The sequence below is a fragment of the Populus nigra genome, chromosome 4 (assembly GCF_951802175.1).
Source record: "Populus nigra chromosome 4, ddPopNigr1.1, whole genome shotgun sequence".
Classification (NCBI taxonomy): domain Eukaryota; kingdom Viridiplantae; phylum Streptophyta; class Magnoliopsida; order Malpighiales; family Salicaceae; genus Populus; species Populus nigra.
This window is the reverse complement of record NC_084855.1, coordinates 10,236,367-10,254,967: the sequence shown is the minus strand read 5'-3', so window position 1 is coordinate 10,254,967 and position 18,601 is coordinate 10,236,367. Positions and strand designations below refer to the sequence as shown.

General features: G+C 33.7%; 2 protein-coding genes and 1 long non-coding RNA gene across 5 annotated transcripts; 1 reads left to right on the top strand and 2 right to left on the bottom strand.

Moving 5' to 3' along the window:
- The first annotated feature begins 5,477 nt into the window (after positions 1 to 5,477).
- LOC133692697 (cationic amino acid transporter 9, chloroplastic) lies at positions 5,478 to 10,231 on the top strand. 3 transcript variants are annotated; one of them, XR_009841983.1, is made up of 10 exons: positions 5,478 to 5,977; positions 6,691 to 7,103; positions 7,214 to 7,390; positions 7,514 to 7,738; positions 7,820 to 7,996; positions 8,354 to 8,590; positions 9,324 to 9,413; positions 9,531 to 9,621; positions 9,818 to 9,915; positions 10,007 to 10,231. XR_009841983.1 is itself a non-coding variant. In XM_062113808.1 (9 exons), the coding sequence occupies exons 1-9, from the start codon at positions 5,719 to 5,721 to the stop codon at positions 9,832 to 9,834; spliced, it is 1,686 nt and encodes a 561-aa protein (XP_061969792.1). In that variant the 5' UTR covers positions 5,478 to 5,718; the 3' UTR covers positions 9,835 to 10,231. The 3 variants fall into 3 exon arrangements, 2 of the variants coding, with proteins under 2 accessions (XP_061969792.1, XP_061969791.1); XM_062113808.1 differs by having other exon boundaries at positions 9,818 to 10,231; XM_062113807.1 differs by lacking the exons at positions 9,818 to 9,915; positions 10,007 to 10,231 and having other exon boundaries at positions 5,480 to 5,977; positions 9,531 to 9,775.
- A 96-nt stretch (positions 10,232 to 10,327) lies between these two features.
- LOC133692698 (uncharacterized) lies at positions 10,328 to 11,809 on the bottom strand. The gene is made up of 2 exons (XR_009841984.1): positions 11,285 to 11,809; positions 10,328 to 10,646 (listed from the first exon to the last, which is right to left on the bottom strand). It is a non-coding gene; the product is annotated as an uncharacterized LOC133692698 (long non-coding RNA).
- Positions 11,810 to 13,574: 1,765 nt separating this feature from the next.
- Positions 13,575 to 16,388, bottom strand: LOC133690820 (phosphatidylglycerophosphate phosphatase PTPMT2-like). Its single transcript, XM_062111087.1, has 6 exons — positions 15,945 to 16,388; positions 15,654 to 15,776; positions 15,254 to 15,347; positions 15,034 to 15,116; positions 14,838 to 14,927; positions 13,575 to 14,461 (listed from the first exon to the last, which is right to left on the bottom strand). Exons 1-6 carry the CDS (start codon positions 16,128 to 16,130, stop codon positions 14,078 to 14,080), a joined length of 960 nt encoding a protein of 319 aa, XP_061967071.1. The 5' UTR covers positions 16,131 to 16,388; the 3' UTR covers positions 13,575 to 14,077.
- Between the last annotated feature and the right edge of the window lie 2,213 nt (positions 16,389 to 18,601).

The window sequence follows — 18,601 nt, the reverse complement described above, 5'->3', positions numbered from 1 at the left end:
AAATATTGATCTTAGGTTTGGGCTTTTTGCACTTCAAATTTTTAAAAAAACAGTTAAATTACTTAAATTTTTTTAAAAGATTAATTTTGTTTTGCTCACGTTAAGGATATTTTTGTATTTTCACATGGTTAAATACAAATATTATTAAAAAAATTGTATTGATGCGTGCAAGGTCGTTTGATAACCAAATACCGCCTTCCACGAAAGCGTTTGAATCATCTTAATATCTCTTCTGTGATGAGACGACGCATGCGGTTAACTCTTATCCGATTTGGCACCAATGACTTCTTTTTTTTCTCTACTCTTGATTTTCACGTTGTCCCTTCAAAATTTCGAAACAACCCTTCAATTTTTTATTCATTTAACTTTGGTTTCTATTTTTTTATTTTTATTTTAAATTATTTTTTAATTTCATCCCTCTTTAATTTTCTCATCTTGCAAGTTTGGTCCTCATTCTTTTTATTGTTATTTGTTTTATTTGAGATAATTTTTTAAATTGTGTTTTTTTCCAATTTCATTCTTCTTGAGTTTTTTTCCAATCAAATTTGATTTTCATTCTTTGAATTTCTATTTTTCTCACTTTGATAGTTTTTTAAAATTGATTTTTTTTCTTAATTTCATAATTCAATATCAAATTGGTTGGGGATTGGGTTTCTTAATTGAACTTGAATCTAGGATTTCACAAGTTGTAAATTTTATTAACTCAAATTTAGAAGATTCGTTCAGATTTGCTTGTTTTCTTTTTTTAAAAAATTTTTTTTTTTCAATTTCAAAATTCAACATTTACTTGGCTGGATATTGGACTCCGTTATTTTTATTTATTTGCTTTCTATATTTTTTTTATTAATTTTAAAATGACCTGGGTTATCTCAACTCTTTTTGTTTTTTGTTGAATTTACTTTGGCAAATTCTTTAAATTGATTTTTTTTATTTTATCTTTCAACGTTAGATTTATTGAGAATTAATTTTATTTTTAGTTCTATCTTTCAAGATTGGAGTTTTTTGATATTAGGTTTCATGATTTTATTTAGTTTTCTTTTTATTTGTTTATCTTAGCCCCATCATTTAGACTACATATTTGGTAAATTAGCCTAATTTGAATTGGTTTTTTTTTTAGTATCATTTAATATTTGTTAGGTTCGGTCCTTAGGCATTGATTGTTTTTTTAATTGAGCTCCGTAATCCTTTATAGTTTGTTTTCTATTAAGTTATCGCATTCACATATTTCATGTTAGAAAGTTTGGTTGGCTTGTCTGGTTTGCTGGATGTTTTTTCTTTTCTTTTTTAATTTCATCTATCTATATTTGATTTGTTTAGAATTAAACTTCAATTGTTTTTTATCTGCTTCTGTTAACTTATCATAATCTCATGATTTGACTTATATAATTGGCATGCTTTGTTAGGTTAGCTCATGTTTGGTTTTTTTTTCTTTATTTTCATTTGATTGACAAGAGTCCTAGTTTCATCGTATTTTTTTTACTGTTTTTAAAATATGCTTGTGTTGCTCGAATATTTTTTTTAACAAAAAAAATAAAATTCCAGCATGTTGCAGACCCACATATCTATTCATTATTAACTAATAGGATGTGCGCTCTTGGGTATTTTTTTTTTATTTTTTTTTGTTAGGGATGTGTTATTTATTCATTATGACATGGATAGTAAACATTTCAATTGTATCAATAGCAGGCTGCGTATCTCAAATCATAGAATAAAATTAACAAAAGTGATTTAGACTTGATACATGAAAATTAGCAAGAAAAAATTACTTGATATGAATGGAGAAAGTGCGTGTGATATAGAATTTTTTTTAATTAAATTTAAATTAATGGCTGAACTGGGATGCTAGTGACACCATCATTTATTTGATCACTTGATATCGCATAAAACTAGTTCAATGGAGAAAGGAAATTGCATATTTAATTTATTAGTATAGAATTGACGGGTTGGGAGGGGAAACTCGATCCGCAAAGAACAAAGGGCACGCAAAAATATGGGATTTTAAAAGCTATTAATCTATACCTGGATCAGTTAACATCCAAGATTGGAATACTTATAATTGGTAAGGGTGCGCATAGTGCCACAGAGAGAGAGAGAGAGAGAGAGATGACAGGATTCAGACTTCAGAGAGAGATATTTTGAGAGGGAGAGGGGGAGAGAGAGAGAGATGACAGGATTCAGACTTCAGAGAGGAGATATTTTACTGGTGGGTAGATGGGGAGATTTCCATTTTATTAAAAACGTTTTCACAAGTTGCTTTCAAAAATTTGTGCATATTCATTGATGGCTTGAATTTATGGGATAGATGACAGGATGCGACGATTTTTTTACGGGACTTGAAACAACCATGGCCTTCTAGAGTTATTGACTAAAGATTTTAAACTCTGTTTTTTAAAAGATTTTTTTTTCGATTGAAACCTGTTCTCGAAGGTAATTACTTTTTTTCTTATGAAATTTTGATCTCTCTTGTATTAACTCGTGTGTTATGGAGTTTTGTTTGTTTGACTAGTTTATGTTGCTCGGTCCTGTTTCTTGTAAAATGGCTTTACATTTTTTATTAGGTTTAATATCTAAATTTAGTTGCTGTTTTGCATTAATGGATTGTTTGACAATGTGGTCCAATTCGTGTTTTTAAAAATTTTAAATTAATTTTTTAGTGTGTTTGGATCGTTTTGATGTGTTGATATAAAAAATAATTTTTAAAATTTTTAAAAATATATTATTTTAATACATTTCTGAGTGAAAAACACTTTAAAAAACAACCACAACCACACTCTCAAAGACACAACTCATGTGTGAAGGCAATTTTGAATGCTAACAAAGTTATTTCTTGTAAACTGAGTAGATAATAACAGAACTTGAGAAAAATATACTGAGAGTTGTAGTTTGTTTTAGGTGTTTATAATTGAACTTGATATTTTTTTTATTATGTTTATTTCAAAGAAATTGGTTATTTTTTAAAAATATCTTGTCTTTAACAAATGAATTGCAGGAGCTCTATCCACACTTATATAAACATAGAATTACACCTGAAATTCAAAATTTGCTACTTCTTTATGTAACGCTTTAATAAGCTCATGTAGATATAAATTAGGAGAGAGAAATAGTAAAAAAGTGAACATGTCACTTTAACAGGTATCCTAAAGTTATTGGAAAGGAAAAATAAAAAAGAGTATACAAAATCACTTTTCTTCATACCTCAAAGCAAGTATGCAACATCACAATATATGATTCAGGATTTGATGAACCTGTTTAAAATACAATATTTTCTGTTTATTTTATTGAATTTTTCCATATGAACCTCCCTTCAAATATACAAAAAACTAACAACTATGCAAAAAGAAAGCCTATAAGCAAAAAAACTCAGAAAAAATGAAACCACAAAAAAAGATAAAAAGAAACAAAAAAACTGATTACCCACCGATCAAAACTAGTCATAACAACAGGGACAGCGTATTTTAAGGCAAATTTACTAAGAAAAAAGTGGAAATAATAATTTAATGTCAATTTTTAATTATTATTTTGATTTTCAATAATTAATTTATGTGAGTTTTTAATTTATTTGGCAGCTGGTTGCATATGTTTTTTTAAAAAAGAATAAAATTAAAAAGAAAAATTCAATTATATAAAAGGATTAAAAACAAAAAATACCAATTAAGAGAATGAGAACCTAATTTAAAATAAAAGGTAAATGAAAGGACACATTAAAATTTTGAATTTAAAAGGGGAATTGAAAAGAAAATTCAAATTCACAAAATAATTAAAACACAAAAAACCAAAATCAAAAGAACGAGAATCAAATTCAAAAAAAATAACAAATTGTAATTATAGATTCAATGATGAAATTGAAAACAAATTGAAACTTGACAAGAGGATAAGAACAAAAATTAGAAATAAAAAAAATTAAAAACCAAAAATATCAGTAAACATGAGGATATCTTTGAAAGTTTAAATGACCAACGTGAATTTTAAGGGAATGAGAAACAAAAAGGAAGAATAAAAAGAAGAAAGAAGAGGTTGTTGGCAACAAATCATCACCTAAACTGTCACACACACCACCCTATATGGAAGGAGGTGTCGTGGCACTTCCAACGGCATCGCGGAAGCCAACATTAAGATGATGGACGACACCTCACACATCGTCCGAAGAGTGTGAAGATGCTCCACATGCTAACTGTATTTTTTTATATAATATTTTATAGTTATTAAAATACCAAATTGCTCTAAGCCAATTTTATTATAATAAAAAAAAGTAAGTTTAATAACTTTTTTTTTTGTTTTAAGGATATCAAAGCCATTTTATTATGTTAAGAAATTGAAAAGACAAAAAAACCCCACACAAGTTTTTTTTTTATTACTTTTAAGCATGGTTAAGTCATTTTATTATGAAAAGACAAGAATATCTTAAAATTGTGATTTTGATTTTTTTTGTATTTTTAATATGTTATAAAATATAAAATTATTTCTCATTTTACATGATAATAACAAAACAATTATTTTGAAAATGTCAAATCACCTCGATACCAATATTGAAAATTTTATTTTTAAAGGTATTTGATTTTTTTCAACGTCCTATTAAAATGTAAAAAAAACCCATACTTGTTCATGGTTAATTTGATAATAATTAATATATCATGTAAAAATATTTTAATACCTCCAATAATAGTTTTAAATTTTTTAATGAAATAAATAAAGATAAATGTAGATGTACAATATTTTTCAATTCACATTAGCTTTTATGAATCCAGCACTACATGGTGGGAACAAGTTAGACAACACTGTAAATTCTTAAAAATGTTTTGATGTTTGGATTTTGCGTATCCGTTCATTTTCTTTATTTTTTTATTCAACGAGGAAAGAGTTCAACGTGATGAGTTTCTTTTTTGTTTTTTTTTTCAAATGTGATGGTCGGTATAAATGTCTATAATTGCGTTTATTTTTCTGGTTCAAAAAGTATTTTTAATTTTTTTAGTTTTAAATTAATTTTTTTATCATTTTAAATTATTTTGATATATTAATATAAAAAATAATTTTTTTAATATATTTATAAATAACAAATATTTTAGAAACAACGTCATGAAAACACTGACGTGACAATAGGGTTTTCTCATGAATCTAATAGGGTGTTTGAAAGTGTGGTAACAACTGTTTTTTAAATTATTTTTCACTCAAAAAATAATAAAATAATATTTTTTAAAATTATTTTTAACATTAATATATAAAAAATACTAAAAAGATATTAATTTAAAATTAAAACATTTAAATTATTTAAAAATATTTTTAAAATACAAAAACAAACAGAATCCGCGGTGGCATCCTCAAGTTAACTTATGCTCTCTATCCCTTCTTTTCTTTTTTTTCTTAAAAAAAACCATCCAAACTTTTACACTAAAATATATTCAGAAGGCAGTTTTACACCAACATGAAATAAAACAACGTTGCAAAGAGATCAACTCACCGCCTGAAAAAAAATAAGACTGAAGTTTTTTCAGATAAAGGAAAAAAAAAAGGAGAGCAGTAAAGAAAAGAAATTTGGCAATATGAATTGAAATGGAAAAGAGAGATGAAAAAAAAAAACCATCATCCATGACGCAGAGCACAAAAAAATATCATTAATCAAACCAAACATACATCCAATCCGCAGCACCGTATCAACGGATAGTCGCTATAATTTATGAGATCCTGATCGAGGAAAAAGAAATAAAAAAATTCCTGTGATCAATGGGGGGCCAGAAAACTCCTTCCCCCTCCTCCTCCTCCTCCTCCTCCTCCTCCTCCTGGTTTTCTCACTTCTGCTCCTCAGCTCTCAGGACCAAACCTATAAATTCTCCACTTGACACCATCCTCGTCTCTCGTAATTCCACTGATGCCCTCGTCCGTCGCCTCGGCCTCCTCGATCTCATCCTCCTTGGCGTTGGTGCCTCCATCGGCGCCGGCATCTTTGTTGTCACCGGGACCGTCGCTCGCGACGCTGGGCCTGGTCTGTATTCTCCACTTCAATCTAACATCATACTTTTAAGCACGTGTATCACATGATTTTTATTCGATACAAAATAAGTAATGCTAGACAGTAGCGAGTATGAGTTTTCTAGTGTATATAATACATATATATAATTTTCTTCAGGTCTGATCGATGAAGAACTTGAGTTAGTTTGGTGTTTAGATAGATAGACCTTAAGTTTGACCGGGGGAGGAGTTAATTCTGAATTGACTCACAAGCTGAGCCGATAAATTTAAAAGTTTATGCTCTTACAATGGATTGAGTACATGGGTAGCATTGGTATGTGAAATTGGAAAGGATTGTGCAGGCCGATTACAGTTGTACTTGTGTTTGGCCCCGTGCCAGATTTTATACGTTGTTCTCTGATAAGGTCCTGTCCCATCTTGTCATGTCTACTCTAATTTCGTTCGTCGTTTCACGAAACGCACTTAGCTGATGGAGATGACAAGGATGTGCCGGGGGGGTGGGGAGGACAGAAATCTGTGTACTGGGAGGTGAAAAAGATTTTTCTTTTTTATTATGTCCCATATGCACATCAAATATTAGTACAAGTGGAGTTGTCCTGTCCAATTTGATTTACTAAATGCTATCCATATTGATTGTCTTGATCGATATAAACAATATGAATTGCTTGATTTATGCTTCTGTTGAACTGTTCTTATTAATTGTGTTCTTGGTATGTTGCAATGCAGGGGTAACATTCAGTTTTATACTAGCTGGGTTATCGTGTGTGTTGAATGCACTGTGTTACGCAGAGTTGGCTTCACGTTTACCTGCTGTTGTTGGAGGAGCATACCTGTACGCATACTCAGCTTTCAATGAGCTTACTGCTTTTCTTGTTTTTGGGCAGTTGATGATTGATTATCACATTGGGGCAGCTAGTATAGCAAGAAGCTTAGCAAGTTATGTTGTTACGATTTTAGAGATGTTCCCTATTTTTAAAGATAATATTCCGAGTTGGATTGGACATGGTGGTGAAGAGTTCTTCGGAGGAACTCTTTCCATAAATTTGTTAGCGCCATTTTTACTTGCTCTTTTGACTGTAATTTTGTGCTTGGGTGTTGGAGAATCTTCGATTGTGAACTCTTTCATGACTGTATTAAAGGTATGTATACTTGCACACCGAGTTATTGTTGAATATTGTGTGCAAATGTTGATGAAGGATGTGAGATTAGAATAGATGTAATGACTTAGTTTGGTTTGGCTTTGGTACAGGTTATCATTGTTATCATTGTAATCTTTGTGGGTGCTTTTGAGGTTGATGTTTCGAACTGGTCACCTTTTGCTCCACATGGTGTTAAGGAAATATTAACCGGAGCCACTGTAGTGTTCTTTGCATACGTTGGGTTTGATGCAGTTGCAAATTCAGCTGAAGAATCTAGGAGACCACAGGCATGTTCTGTTGATTTGGTGCTAAATATATTAGATTATGAAAAAAAAATCAATAATGATTTTAAGAATCGTGTATGTAATCTGATTGTGTAAATTTTGTTTCCTGATTTGTTTGGTTTTCAGCGGGACCTGCCGCTAGGCATCATTGGAAGTCTTGTCATATGTATTGCACTTTATATTGGAGTCTGTTTGGTGCTCACTGGGATGGTGCCTTACTATCTCCTTGGGGAAGATGCTCCATTGGCTGAGGCTTTCACCTCTAAGGGCTTGAAATATGTTTCTATTTTAATCAGCATAGGTGCTGTTGCTGGACTTACAACGACCCTTTTAGTTGGTCTTTACGTTCAGGTGACACACATCGACCTTGCATATAATTACATGCTTTCATAGCTGTGCAATTGTGAGTGACAGCTTGTTTCTCATAAACAGTCTCGATTATATCTGGGTCTTGGAAGGGATGGTTTACTGCCTTCTTTATTTTCTAAAGTGCACCCAACACGTCATACTCCTATTCATTCTCAAGTCTGGGTTGGTATTGTTGCTGGCACTCTGGGAGGGTTGTTTAATGTGCACGTGCTCTCACACATTCTGTCAGTTGGTGCATTGGTATGTTGTTCTGATCTTCTTCTTTATTAGAATTCAGGTGTGAATAAAATCCTGCAGCCTGTTTAAGATGCAGTTGCTATCTATTTTCTAAAACTGCCACCTGCACTTACCAATCACATTGCAGTGTGCCTGCCAGTTCCTGCAATATTGAATCGAATCACAAATGACATGGCATGCTGTGATGTGTTTGTGTTTAGGCAGGAAATGAATTCTTAAAATTCCATGCTCATTGTCATTAGTAGTGCTTCAGCATTTTGATTTTCAAGGCTTCACGCTTCTTGTCAACAGTAGTGCTTGAGTGCTTTGATTTTTATTAGTGGGTTATACGCACCTGACATTGTATTAGACTGGTTGCAGACAGGTTATTCTGTTGTTTCAGCATGCGTCCTAGCCCTTCGCTGGAAGGATAAGACAGCGAGTCAATTTTCTTCAAGATGGACTTCAGCATGGAGGGAAGGGGTTCTTTGCATTGTCACAGTTGCCTGCTGTGGTTTTGCTGCTGGACTCTTCTACCGTTTTAGTGCTTCATTTATTTTTCTGGTCGTGGCAGTTGTTATAGCTATACTTGCTACTGCTGCTCTTTGTTGCCGTCAGGTGAGTATTATATTGTGCCTTTTGTGGAATGTTTCTTCTTACTAGTTCCACAGTTTATGATAATGATAAAGTGGTTATAATGAGGGTAAAAATCTGATAATATTGTCCTAATGGTGGAGATTAAATTTGTGTTTCTTCTGTTCTACATTGATGAAATGTTGTTATCAACGGACATACTATGATTTAGATGGTGGTGAGTTCTGGTGTCTTTGGGGGTGGTCTTTAAATTGTGGGGTTTTTTTTTACGAGAACTTTATTTGTTTTCTTTTCACACACGGAACACTGATTCTTAGTTGTAGAGGTAATTGGCGAAACGAATCAAAGAATACTTGAGAACTCTGCTGGCTTTGGAATCGGGGCATCTTTTTTGTTGATTCATTACGCCCTTCTGTAACCTAGACTGTGCACAAGGACATTTTTGAAGTAGAATTTCTTGATGCCTGATAATATTCCTGGAGCACTAGTTGCATCTCATCAAACAAATATTCCTCTTTTGATTTTCCTGTTGAGTTTTCTTTTGTTGGGATTTTAATCTATTTAAAGGGCTAACTGTTGAGTTATATAATGGTGTTTGCTCGACTTTTTATTTAAAGGGCCAGCAAGGCCTCTCCTGCCTAATGGAGGCTATGTATTTACCAGTTTTATGAGGCTGGCTTCCATCTTCTTCATGATTTTCACCAGTCCTGTGAATTTTTGAATGGCCTGTAATGCCTTCCGTTCATTTTTCTCACAGACTTACACCAACCCTCCAGGGTTTTCGTGTCCTGGGGTTCCCATTGTGCCAGCTGTTTGCGTCTTCTTCAACATGTTCCTGTTTGCTCAGGTGCACTTTTAGAGAATCATTTTTACAAGCAATGTCTCCTTACAAATTGCCAACCTCTGAAATTAATCTATTCTCATAGAAAAGCTAGTTAATGATGGCCAACTTTCCTTTATGCAGTTGCACCATGAAGCCTGGGTGAGATTTGTTGTCCTGAGCATTATCATGGTTGGAATATATGCATTCTACGGGCAGTATCATGCCAAACCAGGTTCAGATGAGTCAATTATTTATCAGAGAGCTCCTACAGAAGCAACTAGATAGTTCCATCTTAACATGCCTTGTTGTCTGTTGTAGCATTTATTCTCTTGTATTTGCCAATGTAACTAAGCTATGGCTATTTATTCCTTCTTGCTTTCTTTGCCTCTTTCCCCCTTTTCCCAATCAGCCTTATTTTCTTTATGTAGAGAAATCCCATGCGTAAAAATATCACGAGAGTCTCGGGATTGAAGGATGAAAATAACAGAATCCCCAGGAGGAACATCTTGCCGATGAACGTCTCTCTGTTAAGTGCTCGAGCTCTCCTTGCCTTTACCAGTTTTCCGTTCCACAGTCCACATCTCCCTAACATTCTCCAAAACCATGTCGTAGAGTAGATCGAATGCCCTCACATGTGCAAGAAGCTGCCTCTTATTACGCAAACCGACTCCTGACAGCAGTTGACGTAGAAAGACTACTGAGGACGGAGAAGAGCTATTGAAGAAAACATTTTGTAAGTCACTAAATCATCGGGCCAAATTTTGTCCCGTTGAAGCTAGAACCTCATGATCGGATCTTAAGAAGCAACATTCAGGGTGTATTAACGAGAAAATTCTTTCCCACATCCTCGTCTTGGTTTCGAATACGGGATAGTTGCATGAAAACCAAAACCATTTATCATCTAAGCCAAAAATCATAAGGGTTTATAAAACTTCAACTACTAAATAGCAAATAATGATATTCCTGAAAACTGTTGATAAATTAGAGTCATCGTATAAAATTAAAATTCCGACTTTCTCAAATGCTAATTTTCAATATGGCCTTTCTTGGACAAGGTAAAAATCGACGTAGTAGGATAAACTTCTAGCGTGATAATGTTCCGACAAAATTGCCTTTTAAAGGCTTAACAAAAGCCTGTCAGTCGCACACAACATCAGAGTAAAATCCTGTAGTCTTCCTTTGACAGTCCTTAAAATTGAGGAGTTCCACATCAAAAACTTCAAACTGTTTTGAGCTGAAAAATGTAGGAGGTCCGACCTGTACAAAGGATTAGGTAATCAACAAGTTCTTATAAATAAAGAACCAGGGCATGAACATTTGGAACTCGACAAAAAAATATTTTTACCAGTGAAGCACCCATGATCTGGATAGTTGGCAATAAGTTTAAACTTATTGACCTTTCTTTCCTTTTTGGGGAAGGAAAGATAAGAATGGTACTTGGTTGAATTTTTTATTGTTCTACTGAGAAATGTTTTAAATCCAGGAAAATAATAGTTTGTAGAGTCTTCCCCGCAACTGTTATTGACCATACTGCATAGGCAGTTCACATGAAGATGAAGCAACCATGGAAAGAGTAAAAGGGATATGGATGGCATTTTATGGGAGTCTTGGCCTCAGCCTCAAAGGCAGGAAAAAAGAATAGAAGCATCACAAGTGTCACTATATATACCTGGAACTGCGAAGCAATAACTAGCATATTGGTTCTCTTTTCTTACTTTTTCTCTCTCTCTATTTTATCCTAAAACCCCTCAGGAAATATTTCCACAGGACCCAGATGCATATAATCAATAAAAAGGAAGAAATCATGATTAAGGAAAGGGAAGTCGGGTGATGTTGGATAAAGAGATACTGAATTGTGCAGAAAGAGAAGGAAGCAGGCAATTCGAGAAACTAACCGGTGGCCCAAGTTCTTGAGCAATGATTATCTTTCTCTTCCCCCCAGGTCTCATGTCTCGCATTCCTTCCTCAAATCCTGCTTAAGTTCCCTTGTTAACTACCTCTATTGCTTACAGCTTTTAGTTTGAAAAGAAGGCAAGCAGGTCTGGATAGAAGGCACACGATTGTACTGAAGTCTGGATGTAGTCTGTTCGCTTGGAATCAGTGCATTAGTGCCCATGAGGATTTTGACAGGAGAACCCTGCAAGTAGATGCTGCAATGCGACGACCTGAGTCAGTATAGCCAACATTGTGGAAAGTCACCTGCAAAGATTCTAAACTAAATTGAAGCTCGACAGTGAACAGGATTTTTGTAGAAACAAGCTATTTCACCGCGTTTATGCACGGATCATAATTTTTTTTTTCTTTCGAAGAAAAAGAACATGACAGTTCTTCTAACACAACATAAAGTGATTTTGATAATTGGATGGCATCGCACGTGCTATCTAAATGGCACGTATGTCACCTATTTTCTTCGAAGAAAAGAGACCTCCCAAGCAGGACATGTTACGAGGTTTCTGTCTGCACAGATGGTATAAGATAGGAATTGGACTGTCCAAGTATTACCGTTCCTTATTTCACCGACTCTGTTTACCAATGTAACTCATCGGTAGTATAAACATATTTTTTTATATTTTATATTTTAAAAATACATAAATTTATTCTAAAATTATTTCAAAAAATAGTTTTTTTTATCTTTATCTTTTCAACCTTTTTAACTAAATATGATTCTATTTTTTTATAATAAATATTTATCATTTTTAATCCGAAACATTAATAAACACAACCTAAAAGGAGTTTACAAAGCTAAGAAACGTCAAGATGTTATTTGGTAATGTGGTTGTGGGTAAAGTTCACCTGCAACTACATATACCAGTGTTTGATAACAAAAAAAAATAATTTTTCTTAATAGGACCCATCAATTTTCGTTGTCGTGCCACAAGTTTGGAGAAGCAGTATTTTAAAACAGCATGGCTCCATTGTTTAGTAACAGTGAAGCATGGTGGTGATTTTCCAATTAAAACAGTGGAGCATGGCTCCACTGTTTAGTAAACAATGGAGCCATGTTTCTTTGTAGCACTGTTCATATTAACAGTTTTTTTTTTTGAAATATCAGTGTAGTTAATTCATTTCACTCGAACTGTTCATGTGAACGTGAATAACAATTTTTTTTTTGTTTTTTTAAAAAATTAGTTTAAGATGAATTAAATTTACTTATATTGTAATCTCAATTTTATTCCTGATAATATTTTACCTAATTTTATTGCACACTCAAAAAATCATGAAAACTGTAGTTCTTGTCGAATGAATTTTGTACGTAATAAAATTGTATTTTTTTTAAAAAAATTGAGTTTTACTCGAAAAACTAGTATTTAATATTATTTAATAACACTACATAAATTAGAAGGATATCGCATGATGATGTAGCATTTGTGGAATTTTATCGCAATTCCAATTATGTTCTTGTCGGGTCCGATCCAGTTAAAAAAATTCAGTTTTTATTTTTTTTTTAATTGTGTTTTATTCAAAAAATTAGAAGGATATCGCTTGATGACATAACAAAAAATTCAGTTTTTGTTGTTGCGTGTTTAAGAAACCATGAAAAATATAGTCATTGTTAGATATATTTCGTATGTGATGACATTGCATATAGTTTAATGGAATAATAAAAAAAATTTGATATCAATATTATTTATTTCATGATGTAATAATAGTAGTTAAATCTACAATATTTAAATTAAAAATATTTTTTAATTATTTTATAACCTCAATTTAAAAAACATTTTTTTAACTAAACACATTAAACTATTTTTTATTCAATCTCAATTTCAACCACAATTTTAACTAAACATATATTTTTTCAAACCAACTTCAACTAAAAATACTTTATATAAAATAATTTTTTTAAATCACAACCACAACAATAACCTTAATATAAAACACACTCTAAATTTAATATACTAGCAAGTGACTTGTGCTGCTTCGCTACATGTAAGAGAAATGAAAAAACCTTTTCTCAATAAAAAATTAAATATATAGGTTTATTCAACACCTTTTGTTGTCTTACAACAAACGCAAAAACAAATCAACGAGGATAATATATTTTATATTAGGTTTTTGTAATGTTTAATAATACATTTAGATTAAAAGTGATTTCCTTTAAAAATATATTTTGGATGTTTTTGAAATGATCTGGAACATAGAAATCAATTAAAAAAACATTGATCTAATGCTTTTTGAGACAAAGCATTTTAAAAATCACCCCCAAAATTACATAGCGAACAGTGTCTTACAAATTTGCGCACGTACACAAAAGCTGTGACACGGATCAAAAAGAGGGGAAGAGAATCCAATTCGTTCAAAAGTTCCAACGAAAAGCAAATCTGATCATGTAAGTTTACAATCTGGAAAATGTTTCCTTCAAAAGGACAGAACTTGCGTCACAGACTTTAATGAGAGAAACAGTACCCGTGACCATCAGTACCAGCCATTTCTTTGCTACTCTGAAAAGATTGAAAACAACCCACCTCCCTCGCAGGAGCACATATATCAGGCAGAAGAACAGAGGGATGCTATACTTCTTCATGTCCTCCACTCTGCACATGACCTCAAACTAGGAAAAATCACAACACTTGGGGAAACAGAGAAGGATACTATCACTTGTGTTGTGTTTTATGGGGAAAAAAACGGAACTCCTAAATCACACTCCCGCTGAAACTCTTAAATTAACACTCCCGGTAGATTTCGACATCTCAATAAACCTGGATGTCTGCAGCGATGCTACTCAACTGATTACCCCCGATGGAGCTTCCTGGCTTCTTCATTGAAGATTTCTGGTCAGGGTGGCACCCAAGCCACAAGCATGAAAGTCTGGAAATAGCTGCCCGGCTAGCAAACTGAACCTTACAAGCCAGGCCATGCTCTGCCAACATATCATTACCCACTAAACCCGAGTCACAGCTAGCATCATATCCATCAAGTTCAGATTCTGTTACCAACACAGCAGATCCATCATCAAAGGATGCCGTGTCCTGTTTCTCGTCCCCTCTGGTCGGAAGATCTAAAGCTTTTTGAGTTACCGTACAGCCAGGGACACTAGTTTTTTTCACCTTGAGAAGATAGTAGTCTTGAACAGCCTGTATACAGGGATTAACGTGGAATGATTTTAGGAGAAACCCAAGCGTTATTGAATGACAGATTGGCAATAAAAGGAGCCATCAAACCAATAAAACGACAACTGTACTTCAAAGCAATGAAAATAAAATAGCAGATTGACAGATCACAGTTAGTTCCATGAACAAAAGGTACAAGGTCAAAATCCAAGTCGGTAAAGCGTGAGTCCGCTCTCAATCCATTTCATTTGATCTAGAGTGAAGCTTGAAATTTCTAGCTCTTCTTTGTCCAGATTCCTTGGCAGAGAATAAATGTAACACGTGTGTGTGTGATGCAATCCATAGAAAGGTTACATTGAATTAAAATGAAGGATGTACATGAAAGCTATATCAACCTTACCTGCCATTGCGAAGAGACCAAAAGTACCCTGGGCCTGATAGATCTTACATGCTCGTATGCAGCCTTGGGCAACATATGCCTGTGTTCCACCTGTCAAGAAACAGAAAATCTCATACAGGTTAAAAGAATGCTCAACAAAATGTAGAGAGTCGGTAAGTTGAATTTCTCAGCAAGTTAGATTTGAATTTATACATACTAGGTAACAGAGAACAATGGTTGTACTGCGCCCCCTACCAGCCTTGCAGTGAACATATGTTGTCTTCCCAAGAGAGGCATTTTCTTCATAAAGTTCAACAAAAAAAAAGAGTTGATATAAAAAAAATACAATTATAAATGACTCCCTCAGGAGGGGGGAGCAAAAATCTATTAAAAATACAACTGCAATACCAGGGAATGAACGTTTACAACATGCTTACTATGTATGAAGTCTACCGCTTGGCATGTATCAGTAAATGAAGGGGCAAACAGATAGTCTCTCGTCGGAATGACCAAATGATCAATATCATGAGCCTACAAAAAAAAAACAACAATGAACATAAATGTGTATCAGCACTCAGGCATAATCACGTGGAAAAAACAGGCAGATTCTTTCCGCCTTTTCACATTCAAGCAACAACAATCAGTGACTTACGTGGGCTTTTAAAGGCAGTATTGGCCATTTAAGCAAATAATTTCTCCTAGATTATCTAACCAATTTGTCAAAAAGAGATAATTGCAAAGCCTTAATGGGGGCATGGATTTTAAATTAAAGATAATCACCTGTACATTAACAAGACTATCATATATGGAAAAACACGACATGGAAACCAAACTCACATGATATAGTGATGTGGGAACCAAAGTCTCGTATGATTCATTCAGTGTGACCACACCAGACACCCCAAGTTTCTTCAATCGTTGAACATCCGTCGGAAACGGAACAGCTCCCAACAATATAAACTGAAAAACAATTTAGACAGTCAGTAAGTAAGTAGCAAGTCTGTATTCATCAACAACCACTTAAAAACTTTTATATAAAAAAAAAATATATTAATTCATACTTCAACAAACATTACTAATGAACTTCCATAAAACAAATCAGTAGCTAAGAAGATAATTAGTAAACACCTGATCGACTCTGTCCCACCAATGAAACTCGGATTCAATTTTATTTCTCAAAACATTGTACAACAGAGTAGGGTAAAACAGAGCACGAGCTCCAGCTCCTACCAAAACTTTCTTTGCATCCAAAACGACAACGTTTCTACATGAATTCTCATCCTGATCTCCTTCCTTTATTTCCTCAATATACATCTTCTTCACATAACCCTCAAAGAAAAGGAAAAGAAACAAGTAGAAATAACCTCCTATTGATTACAGCTACAAGAAGAAGAAGAAGCTGGGAATTGAATGGATTATTTCATGGTTGATTGGAGGTTTAAGGAGGAGAGGCATGGAACAAATTAGGAAGAGGAGTTTTTTTTTTTTTTTGTGGGTTTCTTGTCAACAAACACTGGAAAGCGATAGTAACAGTGCCCTTGCCTGCCTGGTGTTTCCGAAAGTTTGAAAATGTGGTTGTGTTTTTTTTGCCTTTTTCGTATTAAAATAATAATTTTTTTATTTTAATATTAGTATATTAAAATAATTAAAAAATATTAATTTATTTTTTTTAAAATAAAATTTTAAAAACAGGATAGACCACAGTACGGAGCTACATCTCTCCTTTTTCTGCAAGGATTTGGAACTTGCCTGTTTCAAAGTGGAAACGGTAATGTAATGACGACAGCGTTTCCTGTCTTGAGCAGTCATTAAAACGGCGTGGTCTTTTTTGCCTCTCTTCTTTCATGTCTTGAGCAGTCATTAAAATAATAATTTTTTATTTTTAAAATTTATTTTTTATATTAATATATCACAATAATTAAAACACACTGAAAAGACAATATTTTTGTCAAATTTTAAGCAAATTACATTTTAACCACGATGCCACACACCATCCATATCACAATCCGACTCGTGGACGTAGTTAGGGGACAAGGAATCCTCTGCACGAATATGCTTCTCACGGGGCCATAATATTCACCGCGCTCCAACTACCAAGAGTGTGAAGTCTCGAGTATTGGAACAAATTTACTTTTTTTTTTTTTTTCAAATTTTGGTTCGGTGATAAAGAATATCCTCGCATCATTTTACTTATTTTAGTTGAGACGTTAAATGGGCTTTACTCAATGTGCAATGGCGGCAACAAAAGTGATGAGTAATTGTGTCTGATGACCATGTCCTGAACAAGGTTCACATCTTCAGCACTGACATGGTTAATTTATTAATTAAAAGCAGGAATTGTTTTAAGACAAACCACTCCGACACCAAACATTGCTCAAGCAAGCCTTTAACTGAAAAACATAGCAGCAGATTTTTATTCATGAGCATCTTGAGGAAGGACATTACGGAAGTTTAATATGACAGATGCAGAAAACTATATATTAGCATCCAACGCGCCTTTTCACAGATAAAGAATCACGTTTCTTAAATATTTCAAAAACAGAAGGCTTTGTCAACAGCAGCCTCCATAGCTTTACTCAGTTTAGGATGAATCCAGCAAATGATTAACAATCACATTTCTTCCTTGAGTGAATTTAAAAATTGCAAAAGCTTTTCCTTGAGATTCTCCCAGGATAAGCCTCAAGTCGTGAGGTGACACAGTCCCCAGTCAGACAAGATATGCCAATAAGGTTCTGGTTTTTTTAACCTCACAGAACACCTTTAAGGGGTCCCATTCATCCATTCCATGATTGAACAACACTAGATGATTATAAACCTTTTTGAGTCATCCTTTCCACAAGATAACTGCGACATGTACATGCAGCAACTGCAACAGATACAATACCATCTGTTGAGGATCGCACTGAAAGATCATTCTCCCTATTTTTCAAAGCGCAAAACCAAATAGAAAGGCAGATTGATGATGGTGTGCTTTTACTAATTTTATTAAGGCAATAATATTAGTTTATGATGTCAAAGTAATGCAGAATAGTTAGAAGGTTTAACAATTCTATGAAAGATCAAAAATCTTTAATTATGAATAGTTAGATGGTTTAACAATTCTATGAAAGATCTAAAATCTTTAATTATGCGACGAAGTTGGTGGATACTCATACTTCACAATTCCACGAGAACTGGATGTAGTATCTACAATAGTAGATTTAGATACAATCTAAAGTAGATAATTGAAGAGTGAACAAGTAAAAAAATGAATAATAATCAACTTCGTCTCCATATTCCTAGCTATCTAGGAGCAGTATAGGCTTATCTTTCACCTAACATAAGTACCATTCAAGCGCTTTCCCTTTGATCTCTGAATAGATGCAACTTTCTGAAGCCTAATCTGCTCCCTGAACTTGGCTATGAACTCACCAGCTTTCTTATCAACCTCGCTAGAGTAATCTCCTGCATCAATGTTAGTGGCAGGCGCAGAAAGTTCATCTGAACTCACTCGAGAATTATCAGTCCCACTTTCTGAGTCTTTTGTGGACTCCACGGTAAGACTCTCTGAAAATATTTCCTTTTCCTTCTTCATATACTTTGAAAGGGTTGGCTTTGGCATATGGTGATGAGTATCCGAGTTCTTTTTATCAGAGCCAAGTAAGATACTATCAGGTCCTCTTTTCATTTCATTCTTTCCCACGTTTACTGTTTGTGCTTCATCGCAAATTTTTCCAACCTTCTCATCAATGTGTTTTCTACCTGCCTCCTTAGCTTTTATTGTCTCTGCAGCATATCCACTAGCT

Bases quoted from the DNA above. Each gene is read 5' to 3' on its own strand.
- LOC133692697 (XM_062113807.1), top strand. From the start codon at position 5,719: ATGGGGGGCCAGAAAACTCCTTCCCCCTCCTCCTCCTCCTCCTCCTCC. The intron at 5,978-6,690 runs GTCTGTATTCTC...GTTGCAATGCAG, and splicing joins CGCTCGCGACGCTGGGCCTG to GGGTAACATTCAGTTTTATA. The intron at 7,997-8,353 runs GTATGTTGTTCT...GACTGGTTGCAG, and splicing joins TTCTGTCAGTTGGTGCATTG to ACAGGTTATTCTGTTGTTTC.
- LOC133690820 (XM_062111087.1), bottom strand. From the start codon at position 16,130: ATGTATATTGAGGAAATAAAGGAAGGAGATCAGGATGAGAATTCATGT. The intron at 15,117-15,253 runs GTAAGCATGTTG...AACTTTATGAAG, and splicing joins AGCGGTAGACTTCATACATA to AAAATGCCTCTCTTGGGAAG. The intron at 14,928-15,033 runs GTATGTATAAAT...GTTTCTTGACAG, and splicing joins CCATTGTTCTCTGTTACCTA to GTGGAACACAGGCATATGTT.